The following is a 13910-nucleotide window of genomic DNA, read 5'->3' on the forward strand; positions in this document are numbered from 1 at the left end:
GGCTCTCTGTTTAACTGGAGCTCTCTGGGCCAATGAGAGGCTACCAACCAAAGAAGCGTCGAATCACAAGCTACCCAGTGCAGACGTCTCACAAGTTAGCACCCAATGAACGCATGGGTTTGCTTGAGAAAAGCAGAGGATAATGGAGGCTATCCTAGAGATAATTAATTCTGGTAATTTTTCCGCTCTCTGCTTATAGCTAGTTCTGCCACAACCAATTACCTTTTACTCCATGTCCAAAACAGTAAAGCAGCTGTTACAGAACATTTGTTTTTTTACTGTATGATTGGTTGTTCGTCCCGTTACATCATTGATACACACCCGGGAATTTTTCGGATTCGTCTGACCTCAGGGTCACAGTTTTGCTCAACCTATGTTTGCTTTACCATTGCTTGATTTCTTAGCGAGAATATTTTTATCCTTGTTAATTTGCACTACCTGATCCGCTTACTTCTCTCCTAGCTGGGCATCGTTGGCTGACGGTCGTAGAGGGGCGTGTACAATTTAATGCCGTCCAATCATGAACACAGTGCGAGTGTGTGAAGGTTTGCATTGTAATTTGAGACTGTATGAATGGGCGAAATTTCTTCATCTCTTACCAAGGAGTTGGAAATTGTCAGGAGACGGCATGCCGTGACTTAGTAAAAGTCGTTTTTGCATCTCGCCTTCTTCATGTTTTAGCGCCCAAAACATTTCGGAAATGGTGCTTGACCACGTTTGATGGTTAGTAAGTATGAAAAAAAAAATTATCCGTTGTTTAACACTGTCAATTCCATGAAATACAATCATTTTAAACTGTTTCCACAACGCAAACACCTTCAAGGTGCAGAACTTGAACTAAAAAACTTTGGCGCGGTTATCATGTAATCATGCAGACTTGGCCACCCCTGAATGTAAACACTATCCACTTAAGAATTTATTAATAATTTGTTTTTAAATTACTTCAGTTCACCTGCTAGTATCTTTTGTGAGATACATTATATTTTTAGTCAAATTAAATATTGTGTAAATAATCACGGACGGTGACAACAAAACAACATTGTAATTTTTTTGCACTTTTACAAGGAAAATCAATGGAAATTAAATTGCCAACTATATAAATTGTAAAACTGCAAGACAGAGATTTGTACCATTTGCAATTTTACAAAGCTCTGATTTATAGTTTTTCAAGTGAAATAGTTAGAAACTAAGTTTCAAAAGATGTTCCTAGTAAAAGAACAAGAAAAAAAATTCAGTGAAACATCCATAAATAAAGCCACAACTATTCCGTGATTCATCTTCATTGCAGGCTAGACTCGACTTGCCTATACATAACCAAGCCTTTTAGTGTGCTCATTGGTCTATAGAAAAGTCACATCCTATGGCGGGTTGCACGTGATTGTGTAACCACTTTCTCTCCTTGTTCGTAACTGGCTCATGATAAGCATTGGCGTGTTAAGAGCATTGTGGTACAATGATCGACGTGACAGAGATGTATATGTATTTAGAGTCTATTTTGCTACCATTAAATCAGCCAAATAATCGTGGGCCCCATCCATAAATAAGGAAATTAAGTTTTCGTGAAAAGCTTTCGAGACTAGCTGAGAGTTAAAACTCTGTGATTTCGTCTGTGTTTCTTGATTGGTGGGTGAGTTTATTTCAGGTGCATGTCTACTGTCTGCTCATAAATAGAGACCCGTGAATTTCGCGGATACAATGACCTCCAGGATAGACTCCAATATTCTCTACACACTCGGGCAAATGCCAACTGTTCATAGGCTGTTGACTTGTGAGTCGTCTCGACTGGGTGGCCTGTGATTCGACATTTCTATGAGTGAGGGTCTCTAATTGGCCCCCAGTCCTCCAGATTAACAGAGAACCAATGACAGAAGCAACACTAAGGTATAATTATTTGTATTTTAGCATAACACGAAATAAATCCACGAAATTCACGGGTCTCTACTCATAAATCACAGTAATGCCTTGGGATCAGAAAAATTCGCGGGTTCTATGACCTCCAGGATGAACTCCATAGTTCTACGTACACTCGGTCAAATGTCACCCACTCATTTGCTGCTGTCTTGTGAGACGTCCCAACGTAGCAGCCTGTGATTCGATAAAGCTTTGGTTGGGCGTTTCTCATTGGCCCAGAGTCATCCAGGTGAGTTGTGAACCAATAGCAGAGGCAGCACTGAGGTATAACTATTTGTATTTTAGCCTATCGCGAAATGAATTCGCGAATTTTTCCGGTCACTAGTAATGCCGCGTGGAAGCGAATGCGTCCTGAGTGGCACGGTCAAATAAGCCACTGCACAAGGTCAACACAAGGAATAAACCGCTTGTTGCAGTCTAATGGGCGTTCAGATTTTTCCGTGAAAAATCCTGCTCCTATTATAAATAAAATGAAATGGTAGCGTGTAATTATGCAGAAGTTGTACTTAATTCGCGCAATAAAAAACTAGCGTTAATTTTGCATGGAAATAGTTAATGGATATATATATAAAAATACTGGAGTTATATTACAAATACGGTTGTGAAGTATAAATTCAACAAAATTAAAGCATTATAATAAATACTCAGTATTAAATATTTATATAAACTCGTGTATAAAATAAATATTAAAAATAGGAAAATAATAGAAATAAAATTTAACTAAAAATGATAATAAAAAATGCTGAATTATTATTCTAATTTTTAATATAATTATTTATAAAATAATAATGTAATAAATTATAATGCAAATAAATTATACATATGGGAACATAACCTTAGTTATTGAAAAAGTTTATAAACACGATTTGCATCACTAATATTCACAATAAATAAATGTTTTTTTTAATGATATGGAAAGTATTCAGTATCAGTCACTAAAGTACATGGTTTGTATGTAGACCATTCTTTTTATCCTGTGATAGGTTTACTGCGTGGCGCACATCGTAAAAAATTCACTCTCATCATAATTTTTTTATAACGCGCCTAAAGAAGCATGACTTCAAAAATTATACATGTCGACGTAATATTAATTCGTAGAGACCGGAAAAATTCGCTGGTTCATTTCATGATATGCTATAATCCAAACAACTGTATCTTTATATTCTTTCTGTGATTGATAGAGACCGGAAAAATTCGCGGATTCATTTCGCGATACGCTAGAATTTAAATACACATACCTTTAAGCTGCTTTTGCTATTGGCTTACTGTTAATTTTGACGACTCCAAGCCAATGAGAAAACCTCAACCAAGAAGTGCCGAATCACAGGCAAATCAGTTCAGACGACTCACAAGTCAGCAGCCAATGAACTGGCGTTATCTGCCCGAGTATGCAGAGGACTGTGTAGTCTATCCTGAAGGTCATCGAAACTGCGAATTTTTCCACTCCCTAGTGATTGACTCACAGTTTAACTGAAGGACTTTGAGCCAATGGAAAACCTTCAACCAAAAAAGTATCCGAATCGCAAGCCTCCCAGTTGACAGGTGTCACGAGTCAGTAGCCAATGAGCAGGTGGCATTTGCCTGAGCGCGTGTAGGGGATTGTGGAGTCTGTCCTAGAGGTCATGGAAAGCGCGAATTTTTCCGGTCTCTATTAATTGCAGAGACGAGTGTGCGCTGGAAACCACGTGAATGCCTTCAAGGCGCAACACCTGCGGCCGACAGTGCTCACGAGTCGAGGGTCTGCAGTGCGGCCTCGAACACGTCGAGACAGGCGCTGGGAAATTACCCACAACTCCGCGCGCACGTATTAAATCCGCCTCCGGCTGCAGCCTTGCACGACTCGGCATCGCCAGCTGCGCAGGTACCTGTGAGCCGCGTAACTCGCCCGCCATCGAAACGGCGAGTTAAATTCCAAGACAATCTAAATCCCTCTCCTAAAAAATACTAAATGGATCCACTTGTTTTTAGTGATCTGGAAAAAAATTAACAATTATGCATTGACTTAGAGACCGGAAAAATTCGCGGATTCATTTCACTATATACTAGAATCCAAACAACTGTCCCTTAATATTGCTTCTGTGATTGGTTACAGTTTATATGAAGGACTTTGAGCCAATGGGTAAACCTTCAACCAAAAAGGTATCGAATCGCAAGCGTCCCAGTTGACGGGTGTCACGAGTCAATAGCCAATGAGAAAGTGGCATTTGCCTGAGTGTGTAGGGGGTTGTGGATTATATCCTAGAGGTTATCGAAATCGCGAATTTTTCCAGTCTCTAACAATACTACAAAGTTTCAACACGAAGTTGAAAATCTGGAAATATTTTCGCGATAATAACATGGTCCTTGGTCCTAGTCATTAGATAGATAATCCAGCAGATTTGCTAATGCAGGATGACCGTGGTCTGGAACTTTCCCATTAAACAGGAACTGGTATGGATCATAGATACACTCCACGATTCTCTGGTCGAATTACACCTGATCATTGGCTGCTGACTCGGGAAAACCTGTTAAACTGGGTTGCTTGTGATTCAATACTTTTTTTTGTCGAGGTTTTTTTTTCTCCATTTGACAATAACCCTTCAGGTAAACTGTGGCCCAAGACCTGAAGCAGCATGAAGGTTCATGGAGTTTGGATTCTAGTCTATCTCAAAATGAATCCGCGAATGTTTCAGGTCTCTACCTGTTTAAGACATTGCACAGTGGTTGACTCCAGGGCCCGAAGCCGGTGTCACACAATATACGTTTCTGACGCAGCGACTAAAAATTCCGTAGTGTTTTTTTTTTGCCTGAAGATTCTCAAGATGTACCACGGCAAGTTTACCAAAATCCAACATGTAAACAATCAGAGATTAGAGAAAGTTACAGATGGAGCATAAACACAGTTTGTAGGTATCTCTGCTGAAGCCAGGGGACGTAAGGGGGAAGCAGGTCACCGCCATATTGTGCAATGAAGAAAATAGCATTTTTCTCATGAATAGTGTTGTATGTATGGTGGTGGAAAAGAGCATGAATATTAAACAAATAAAGACTGTTGACTCGAGAACAATGATTGTGTACAAGAGTATGTAGTAAACTACATTTCTATATACTATATAAACAAATGGTCGCCATCTTCTTACGTGAACAAACTGGCCACAGTGCTCAGAGCTTATGCTCCATCTGCATAGACTGGAAAATGTCGCTCTTTCGATAACCTCTAGGATAGACTCCACAGTCCCCTACACACTCAGGCAAATGCCAACTGCCCATTGGCTATTGACTTGTGACACCTGTCAACTGGGACGCTTGCGATTCGAAACTTTTTTTGGTTGAAGGTTTTCCCATTGGCTCATAGTCCTTCAGATAAACTGTGAGTCGATCACAGAATCAATATAAAGATACAGTTGTTTGGATTCTAGCATACCGTGAAATGAATCCGCGAATGTTTGCGGACTCTATCCATCTGTATAACTTTCTCCAATCTCTGGTAAACAATTGATGCAGGAGAAACCACCGAGTGTGGAATGGGAGCCGCTCGCGGGCTGAACTACTCACTTGGAGAAGAACTCGGAGGTCGGCGGCGGGGAAGAGGCCCAGAAGCTCCACATCGCGAGCAAGGACGACGACGACGCTACCTGGAGGACCGTTAGGCGGCGACTGGTGCCCACCGGGGGACGGACTGCCAACTAGCCTCTCTCGCGCGCGCGCGGAGCGAACCCGCGCTGCCGTGTCCGCGCGATTACTCTCTCTCTCCCCCCCCCCCCCCTAGCTCCCTCCCCCAACAGGACACGGGCTCCACACGTCAGCGAGCGGCGTTCGCGCATGCAGGACGGATTCAAACAGGTTCATTTTTCGCGCGATGTTATTTTCATGCCAGATATCTAGAGACCGGAAAAATTCGCGGGTTAATTTCACGATATGCTATAATTAAAAACAACTGTATCTTTATATTCCTTCTCGGATTGGCTCACAGTTTATCTGAAGGACTATGAGCCAATGGAATACCTTCAACCAAGAAAAAAGTATCGAATCGCAAGCGTCCCAGTTGACAGGTGTCACGAGTCAATAGCCAATGAGCAGGTGGCATTTGCCTGAGTGTGTAGGGGAGTTTGGAGGCTATCCTAGAGGTCATCGAAAGCGCGAATTTTTTATAAGTCTCTAGTTATGATAAACCGATATTATGTATTTTTTAAATTTCAGCGCTATCGTACTTAAAAAAAAAATTTTAATCGAGTCTCCAACGTTCAATCGAGCGGGCGACCAACAACGCAGGCAAGTCATCACTCTGACTGCACTCGCTGGCCAGAGAGCGAGCGGCGAGTCAGCTGTGGCAAACGCGCTCAACGCAATGCCGTCGGGCGAGTCGACCAGCCACTCGCCCCACGAGCTCGCGACACTCGCGACACTCGCGACACTCGCCGCTAGCTCTGGTCGCGCGAGCGACAGTCGGACCGTTGCTAACTTTCCTCATTGTTTCAACAGCTTAAGTTAGGATCCGTTAGAAAAAAAGAACGCGTGTTACAATAAGTGCGTTAGAAGTAGAGACCCGGAAAATTCGCGGGTTCATTTCGTGTTATGCTAAAATTCAAATAATTTTACCTTAGTGTTGCTTCTGTCATTGGTTCACTGTTAATCTGGAGGACTGAGACCCTCACTCATAGAAGTGGCGAATCACAGGCCACCCAGTCGAGACGACTCACAAGTCAGCAGCCAATGAACAGGTGGCATTTCCCCGAGTGTGTAGAGGATATTGGAGTCTATCCTGGAGGTCATTGAACCCGCGAAATTTTCCGGGTCTCTAGTTAGAAGTTATACTTACTTGGTATAAATTAGAGATCGGAAAAATTCGCGAATTCATTTAGCGATAGGCTAAAATACAAATAGTTTTACCTCAGTGCTGCCTCTGCTATTGGCTCACAACTCACCTGGGTGACTCTGGGCCAATGAGAAACGTCCGACCAGAGCTTTATTGAATCACAGGCTGCTACGTTGGGACGTCTCACAAGAGACCAGCCAATGAGTGGGTGACATTTGACCGAGTGTACGTAGAACTATGGAGTTCATCCTATAGGTCATTTAACCAGCGAATTTTTCCTGTCCCTAGGTATAATTAATAGAGACCGGAAAAATTCGCGAATTCATTTAGCGATAGGCTGAAATACAAATCGTTATACCTCAGTGCTGCCTCTGCTATTGGCGCACAACTCACCTGGGTGACTCTGGGCCAATGAGAAACGTCCGACCAGAGCTTTATTGAATCACAGGCTGCTACGTTGGGACGTCTCACAAGAGACCAGCCAATGAGTGGGTGGCATTTGACCTAGTGTACGTAGAACTATGGAGTTCATCATACAGGTCATTGAACCCGCGAATTTTTACTGTCTCTAATAATTAACTTTAATTTTGTTTGCGAATAATTAACAGAAATAATTAATAAAAGGCCTGAAGTGAAATTATAAATAAAGTTGGTAAAGTATAAATTGAATCAAATTTAAAAAAAAAAATACATACTCAGTATTAAATATTATGAACACATGTATAAAATTAATTATTTATTTTAGTACAATAATCGTTTTAAATTTTAATTGATAAAGTAAATGAATAAATATGCTGAATGTTTCTCTGATTTATGAATTTTAGTTATTTGTTTGATAATAATTTATTAATTTATCTACATATGCCATGAAAACAGCCAGAGGGCAACTAAACATTCCACAGATACTTCCTTCCAGTGATAATGGAATCTTACAAGCAAACTTACATTGTTATACATACGCGAACATAACCTCATTTATAAATATACACTTGGAAATTTAAAAAAAACACAATTTATATTTTTTATTTTTACAATAAATAAATGTTTTTAATTGTATGGACTAGCACTCTATATATTTCACTAAAGTATAAGTTTTAAAAGCACATGTATAAATTTTGGTTTTATTTAGATTTTTTTTTTCATCCCGTGAAAATTTAGTTGCGTGGTGCGCGCGCTTCGAAAAAAAATTCACTCTCATAATTTTTTTTATAAAGCGTCTGAAAACGTTAGCTTCAAAAATCAATAATAATGTTGTCATGAATTCTTATTTAACTTCAAGCAAAAATAATGAAATATAAATTATCAAAAAGAAAAAAATAATAATACCTAATAACTTCTGGTGAGCGAGCGAAAGAAGTCCGCTCGACCTGAACTATCGTGACGATACGACGGAAGTAATCGTGAGCTAATAACAGCGCCGACAGGAAACCGACCACGCAATTTCCGCAATTCTCATGGCTTCCTCCCCTCGACGTTATGCCCACCTGTCAGTCGCGACTCGATCGACCAGCGAGTGGCGTGGAGAGGACATGGTTATGCCCGCGTCGTGCCCGGCGGAGCGGCCGCCATAACCGCGGCCAATCACAGAGGCCGGGCCAACAAGTGGCATGGTAGCGCCACGCATGCGCGCCCCGGGTAAGCTGTTTCCGGTCCGCGAATGCGTGCGATTCGGGAAATGTTTGTGTTCGGCGAGCGCCCCCCCCCCCCCCCCCACCCACAACCCCTACCGTGTTATCGCGTGCAGGGACAGCAACGTCATCGTCGATAGAAAAAAAAATTCTATGAACTCACTCCATTGCTAGAGGCAGGTATTTTTCGCGAATTAATAGAGGCCGGAAAAATTCGCGGGTTCATTTCACGATATGCTATAATCCAAACAACTGTACCTTTATATTCCTTCTGTGATTGACTCACAGTTTATCTTAAGGACTTTGAGCCAATGAAAAAACCTTCAATCAAAAAAGTATCGAATCGCAAGCGTCCCAGTTGACGGGTGTCACGAGTCAATAGTCAATGAGCAGGAGGCATTTGCCCGAGTGTGTAGGGATTGTGGAATCTATCCTAGAGGTCATCGAAATCGCGAATTTTTCCAGTCCCTACGAATTAATCTGAAAGCCTATTAGACTTTTTTTCCAGTCTTTAAGAATTAATGGGAAAGCCTATTAGACTGAAACAAGGTATACCCGCACCAACAGTTTATTCCTTGTGATTGGCGGCCGTCTGCGAGAGACGTCGATGCCTTATTTGATCGAGCCACTCAGTGTGAGTTTGCTTCCGCACTGACTCACTGTGATTGGTGTTTTAACAGTCGACATGTACGTACCTGAAAGAAACTCATCCAATCACGGAATACAGACGATGCTACAGTTTTTTAACTTTCAACTGACCTTGGTTTCTTTTCGCGGAATATGCATGGCCTTATACATTGCCTAAGATCGGGGAAAAAAAAAACCGCTGGTTCAACGACCTCCAGGATAGACTCCACGATCTCCCTTGCACGCCCGGGCAAACATCACTTGGTTTATTGTCTGCAGACTTGCGAAGCGTCTCTACTGGGTAACATTTGAGTCGATAATCCTTTGATCGAGGGTCTCTGATTTGGCTTAGAGTTCCCCCAATTTAAAAGTGAACCAACTGTACAAGCAGCACAAGGTATATATGAATTTTTAGCTCATTACTAAATTATGTGCGAATTTTTTTTCCAGTCCCTTCCATTGCTGGTTTTCAAAGAAATTCACTTTAAGGTGCTTTTGCTTCCCTCTCACTGTACATCTGGGTGACTCTGAGAAACCTTCGACCAAAGCATACCTATTGAATCACAGGCAAAAACAGTTCAGACGACTCACAGGCCTTTTTTCTGCCCGAATGTACAGAAACAGTGTCGTAAATACTGAAGGTCATCGAAAGAAGAAAATTATTTTTTCCAGTCCCTAGTCATAGAGAAACCTCAAGAAATTACGAGTAAGACGAATGCATAAACTCACGTAAAACCAGCCAAAATCAGCCAATGGGTAATGTGTAGGGGCATGAAGATTTCGCGAAAAGATCTGAACACTTATTAGACTGCAACAAGGTATACCCACAAATGTGGTTTCTTCCTTGTGATTGGCGGCCGTCTGTGAGAGAAGTCGTTGCCTTGTTTGACCGAGCCACTCAGGACGCGTTTACTTCCGCACTGAATCACTGTGATTGGTGTTGTTACAATCGATATGTACCTTGAAGAAACTCACCCAATCACGAAACGCAGACGATGCTACAGTGTTTTGTCTTCCATCTAGCCACGAAATCTTTTCGCGAAATTAGCATGCCCCTAGTAATGTGTGAATGCATAGACAGCACAAAGTGGACGGTAAACACGACCTCACTCTTCCGGCTCTGGAAGCCGACTGACAAGTCAAAACTTGTTAAAACTTGACACTGACTATATAAACGGATCAGACTGTCGCGCTTATTACTTCAAATAGTTGCAGCGTCAGCAGTTGCTGAAATGAAAAAATTCAATCGCCATGTTTGTTTAACAACACTTTGTATTTCACGGGGAAATGTCGATTGTTTGCTAGCAGTACAACAACCCGTTATGCTATTTGGCTGTGGTTATTCAAAGGTCTCCGAATATTTGCTTAGTGACTCAGTTCCGCCGCAGCCACTGCTAACTGGAGCTGGGCTGTCATCCAGCTACTGCCGACCCCGAGGGCAGAGTGCAAGAACCAGGCCGAGTCCCGGAGCCTGTGTATTCATCTCCGGTTTTTTTTTCAATTCTCCAATTCACGCTCATATATCATAATTCCCATATGCACTACAAGAAGGCAGCACGCTAGTTCACAGCTTTGCGGTTAGAGGCGATACCGCGTTAGATGCACCAGCGAGCGTCGCACTTATTAACCTGCCTCTCACACACAAATACGCCCCTGACTAGTCTGGCCCCTTAAACTGTTATTAGGGACTGGGATATTTGCAGTTTCGACGACCTTCAGGATAGATTACACAGTCCTCTGTATCCTCGGGCAAATAACGCCAGTTCGTTGGCTGCTTACTTGTGAGTCGTCTCAACTGGTTTGCCTGTGATTCGATACTTCTTTGGCTGATGGTTTCTCATTGTTCCAGAGTCGTCCAGATGAACAGTGAGTCAATTGAAATATCAGCTTAAAGGTATATGTAGAGACCGGAAAAATTCGCGGATTATTTTCACGATATGATAGAATCCAAACAACTGTACCTTTATATTGCTTCTCTGATTAGCTTACAGTTTATCTGAAGGACTTTGAGCCATTGGAAAACCTTCAACCAAAAAAGTATCGAATCGCAAGCGTCCCAGTTGACAGGTGTCACGAGTCAGTAGGCAATGAGCAGGTGGCATTTGCCTGAGTGTGTAGGGGATATTGGAGTCCATCCCAGAGGCCATCGAAATCGCGAATTTTTTTCCAGTCTCTAGGTATATGTATTTGAATTTCAGCCTATCGCGAAATGAATCCGCTATATCTTCCAATCTCTATTTATCCGGATTCATCTCGTGATAGGCTAAAATTCAAATGCTTGTCTCACATTAGGGCAGTTTCTGATAATGGCTTGAATTTTATCTCGATGTCTCGAAGGCTCTCAACAAAGATGTATCGAATCACAGGCTGCCGAATCGAGACGCCTCACAAGGTAGCAACCAATGGTGGCTTTTGCCCGAATAATCAGAAGATAGTGGAGTCTATACCAGAGTCTTTGAATCCTCCTAGCTATAACTAGGCGCAGACAATTTTTTTTTGCGAAAAAATTCGAACGCCTCTTATGGACTGATGTATGGTATGCATGCACCAGCGGTTTCTCCCTTGTAATTGGCGGTCGTCTGCAAGAGAAGCCAGCGCTTTTTTTTTTTGCCCGGGACATTCAATACCCATTTGGTTCCGCGCTGAATTACTGTGATTGGTTCGGTGACATTAGACATGCACCTGAAAGAAACTCGACCAATCACGAAACACAGGCGATGCTAAAGTGCTTTAACTCTCAGCTAGTCCATCAATATCTTCGCGAAAAATGAATGCCCATAGCTAGGGCCATGCATATTTCGCGAAAAGAAACCGAAGCTATCTGAAAGTTAAAACACTGTAGCATCGCGTTAATTCCGTGATTGGGTGAGTTTCTTTCAAGGCAAATGTCGATTGTAAAAACACCAATCACAGTGAGTCAGTGCGGAAGCAAACGCGTCCTGAGTGGCTCGGTCGAATAAGGCAGCTACATTTCTCGCAGACGGCCGCCAATCACAAGGAATAAACGGTTGGTGCGGGTATATCTTGTTGCAGTCTAATAGGCGTTCAGGTTTATTCGAAAAAAAATGCCTGCCCATACCTAGAGACTGGAAAAATTAGCGATATCGATTACCTATAGGATAGACTCCACAATCCCCTTCACACTCAGGCAAATGCCACCTGCTCATTGGCTATTGACTCGTGACACCTGTCGACTGGGACGCTTGCGATTCGATACTTTTTTTGGTTGAAGGTTTTTCATTGGCTGAAAGTCCTTCAGATAAACTGTGAGTCAATCACAAAAGCAATATAAAGATACAGTGGTTTGGATTCTAGCATATCATGAAATTTACCCGCGAATGTTTCCGGTCTCTACCCATACCCATAGCCACAGCGATACAAAATCTTGGCTAGTACGGCTTGCCCACGGCAATAGGCGAAGCAGATGAGATGGTGGAGTGATTGAGGGGTACAGATCTAGCGATGACTGCGCAGCCGCTGGTGTGTGGTCGCAACCTTGAGCGTGTTGTGTGCCAACAGAACTGCCACGGAGTGTTCCGTCGGCAAACACACACAATGCCCGCCGCACAAACAGCGATGTTCCTCACGATATCCATGCGTTCTGGCTCCATCATCAAAATGTCGTCTGTTTAGAGTAAGTTAATGGTGCTTCATTTTTTGGAATGTGCGTTCGTACTGAATCCAAATATTGGCAAATAAGAGCGTTAGGTATATTCACTTAGAAAAAAATTGTTAGGTACTAACTATTTTTTGACGTGACGTCTAATAAATCGATGAACGCCGGCTGCACGCACGAAAGTGTCCCACTACGGATGTCCCACTACGGATATGTCCTGTTTGCTCATTGTACGCATGCGTGGCATCTCTCTTCATGCTCATTGTACGCATGCGTGGCATCTCTCTTCCACTCGATTGAAACAACCATCGATTTGACTTTTCAATCATATTTTCGTCGTTTGAATTATTAATATTTTGTAATTTAACGATCGTCCACCGATTTTCAGTACAATCGGTACGGTTATTTAAAAGTAATGTTGAATATTCACATACGTTTTGAACCAACAGTGGTGTTTTACATTTACACATAATAATTCAAATTACACCCGGGATCTTTTGCACAATGTTTTAAATAATATTGACACACATTATAAATAAGTTTTTTTGTATTTGGGATGCGTATTTGTTATAAAATCGTGTTATAAAATGAAATAATATTATTCCCCTACCATGAACAAAATTTTTAATAATATATATATCCCATATGAAACTATTATTGTCCAAGTATTGCCTCGTGGCTGAGCGGTCAGCACCGCTAATTTTCAATTCAAGGGTAGTCGGTTCGAATCCCGGTAGCTGCGAAGTTTCATTTTGTACTTGTAAAAATAAATACGGCGCACGCAACATTTCAAAAGTAATAAATATATTTGAATTAATGAATGCAAATAAAAGTAAATTTATTAATTAAATTGTACATTTCATTTCACTCCTTTGTATCCATACAAAATAGAGATAATTCAATAACAATGATTCAATTTTATTCATAAAAGTATGCAGAGGTAGATTTTATCATACAAAAGATAGAAAAATTAAAACAAATGTGTTCCTCAAAGAATATAATACTTTTAATGCCTAAATGGTTTGGTTGCAAAAATCTATTACGGCTCAGTCTCAGGCCGAATATGATATTTCCTTTTCTTCTGGATCAATCATTTCATCAATGTTTTGTTATGAAGTTGTCACGTTAAACTATCGTCCGTAAAACGACTTTACAGACAACCAATTTTTTTGTGTGTCACTAGTTAAATATACTGTAAACTTAAATGTAAAATTTAAATTAAAAGAAAGTGAACAAATGATGCAAGACATGTGTGCCTCTGTTAAATTAGGGTATTTCAACTTTGCACACGTGTTGTTCGACACTAGTACAAATGTAGTTCCGCCAGTCAGAA

The 13910-nt window shown here is 41.4% G+C and overlaps 2 protein-coding genes across 2 annotated transcripts in view; one reads left to right on the top strand and one right to left on the bottom strand.

Annotated features, from left to right (window-relative positions):
• Positions 1-5555, bottom strand: part of LOC134528362 (xanthine dehydrogenase/oxidase-like) — a 133649-nt gene extending 128094 nt beyond the window's left edge. Inside the window, exon 1 of the mRNA XM_063361926.1 lies at positions 5446-5555. Within this exon, the coding sequence (XP_063217996.1) occupies positions 5446-5498 (53 nt within the window). The 5' untranslated portion in view covers positions 5499-5555. The remainder of the gene's footprint in view (positions 1-5445) is intronic.
• Positions 5556-8195: 2640 nt separating this feature from the next.
• Positions 8196-13910, top strand: part of LOC134528364 (farnesol dehydrogenase-like) — a 41444-nt gene continuing 35729 nt past the window's right edge. The window contains exon 1 of the mRNA XM_063361931.1: positions 8196-8341. Within this exon, the coding sequence (XP_063218001.1) occupies positions 8314-8341 (28 nt within the window). The 5' untranslated portion in view covers positions 8196-8313. The remainder of the gene's footprint in view (positions 8342-13910) is intronic.

The sequence above is a fragment of the Bacillus rossius genome, chromosome 1, assembly GCF_032445375.1.
Source record: "Bacillus rossius redtenbacheri isolate Brsri chromosome 1, Brsri_v3, whole genome shotgun sequence".
In the NCBI taxonomy this organism is placed as follows: domain Eukaryota; kingdom Metazoa; phylum Arthropoda; class Insecta; order Phasmatodea; family Bacillidae; genus Bacillus; species Bacillus rossius.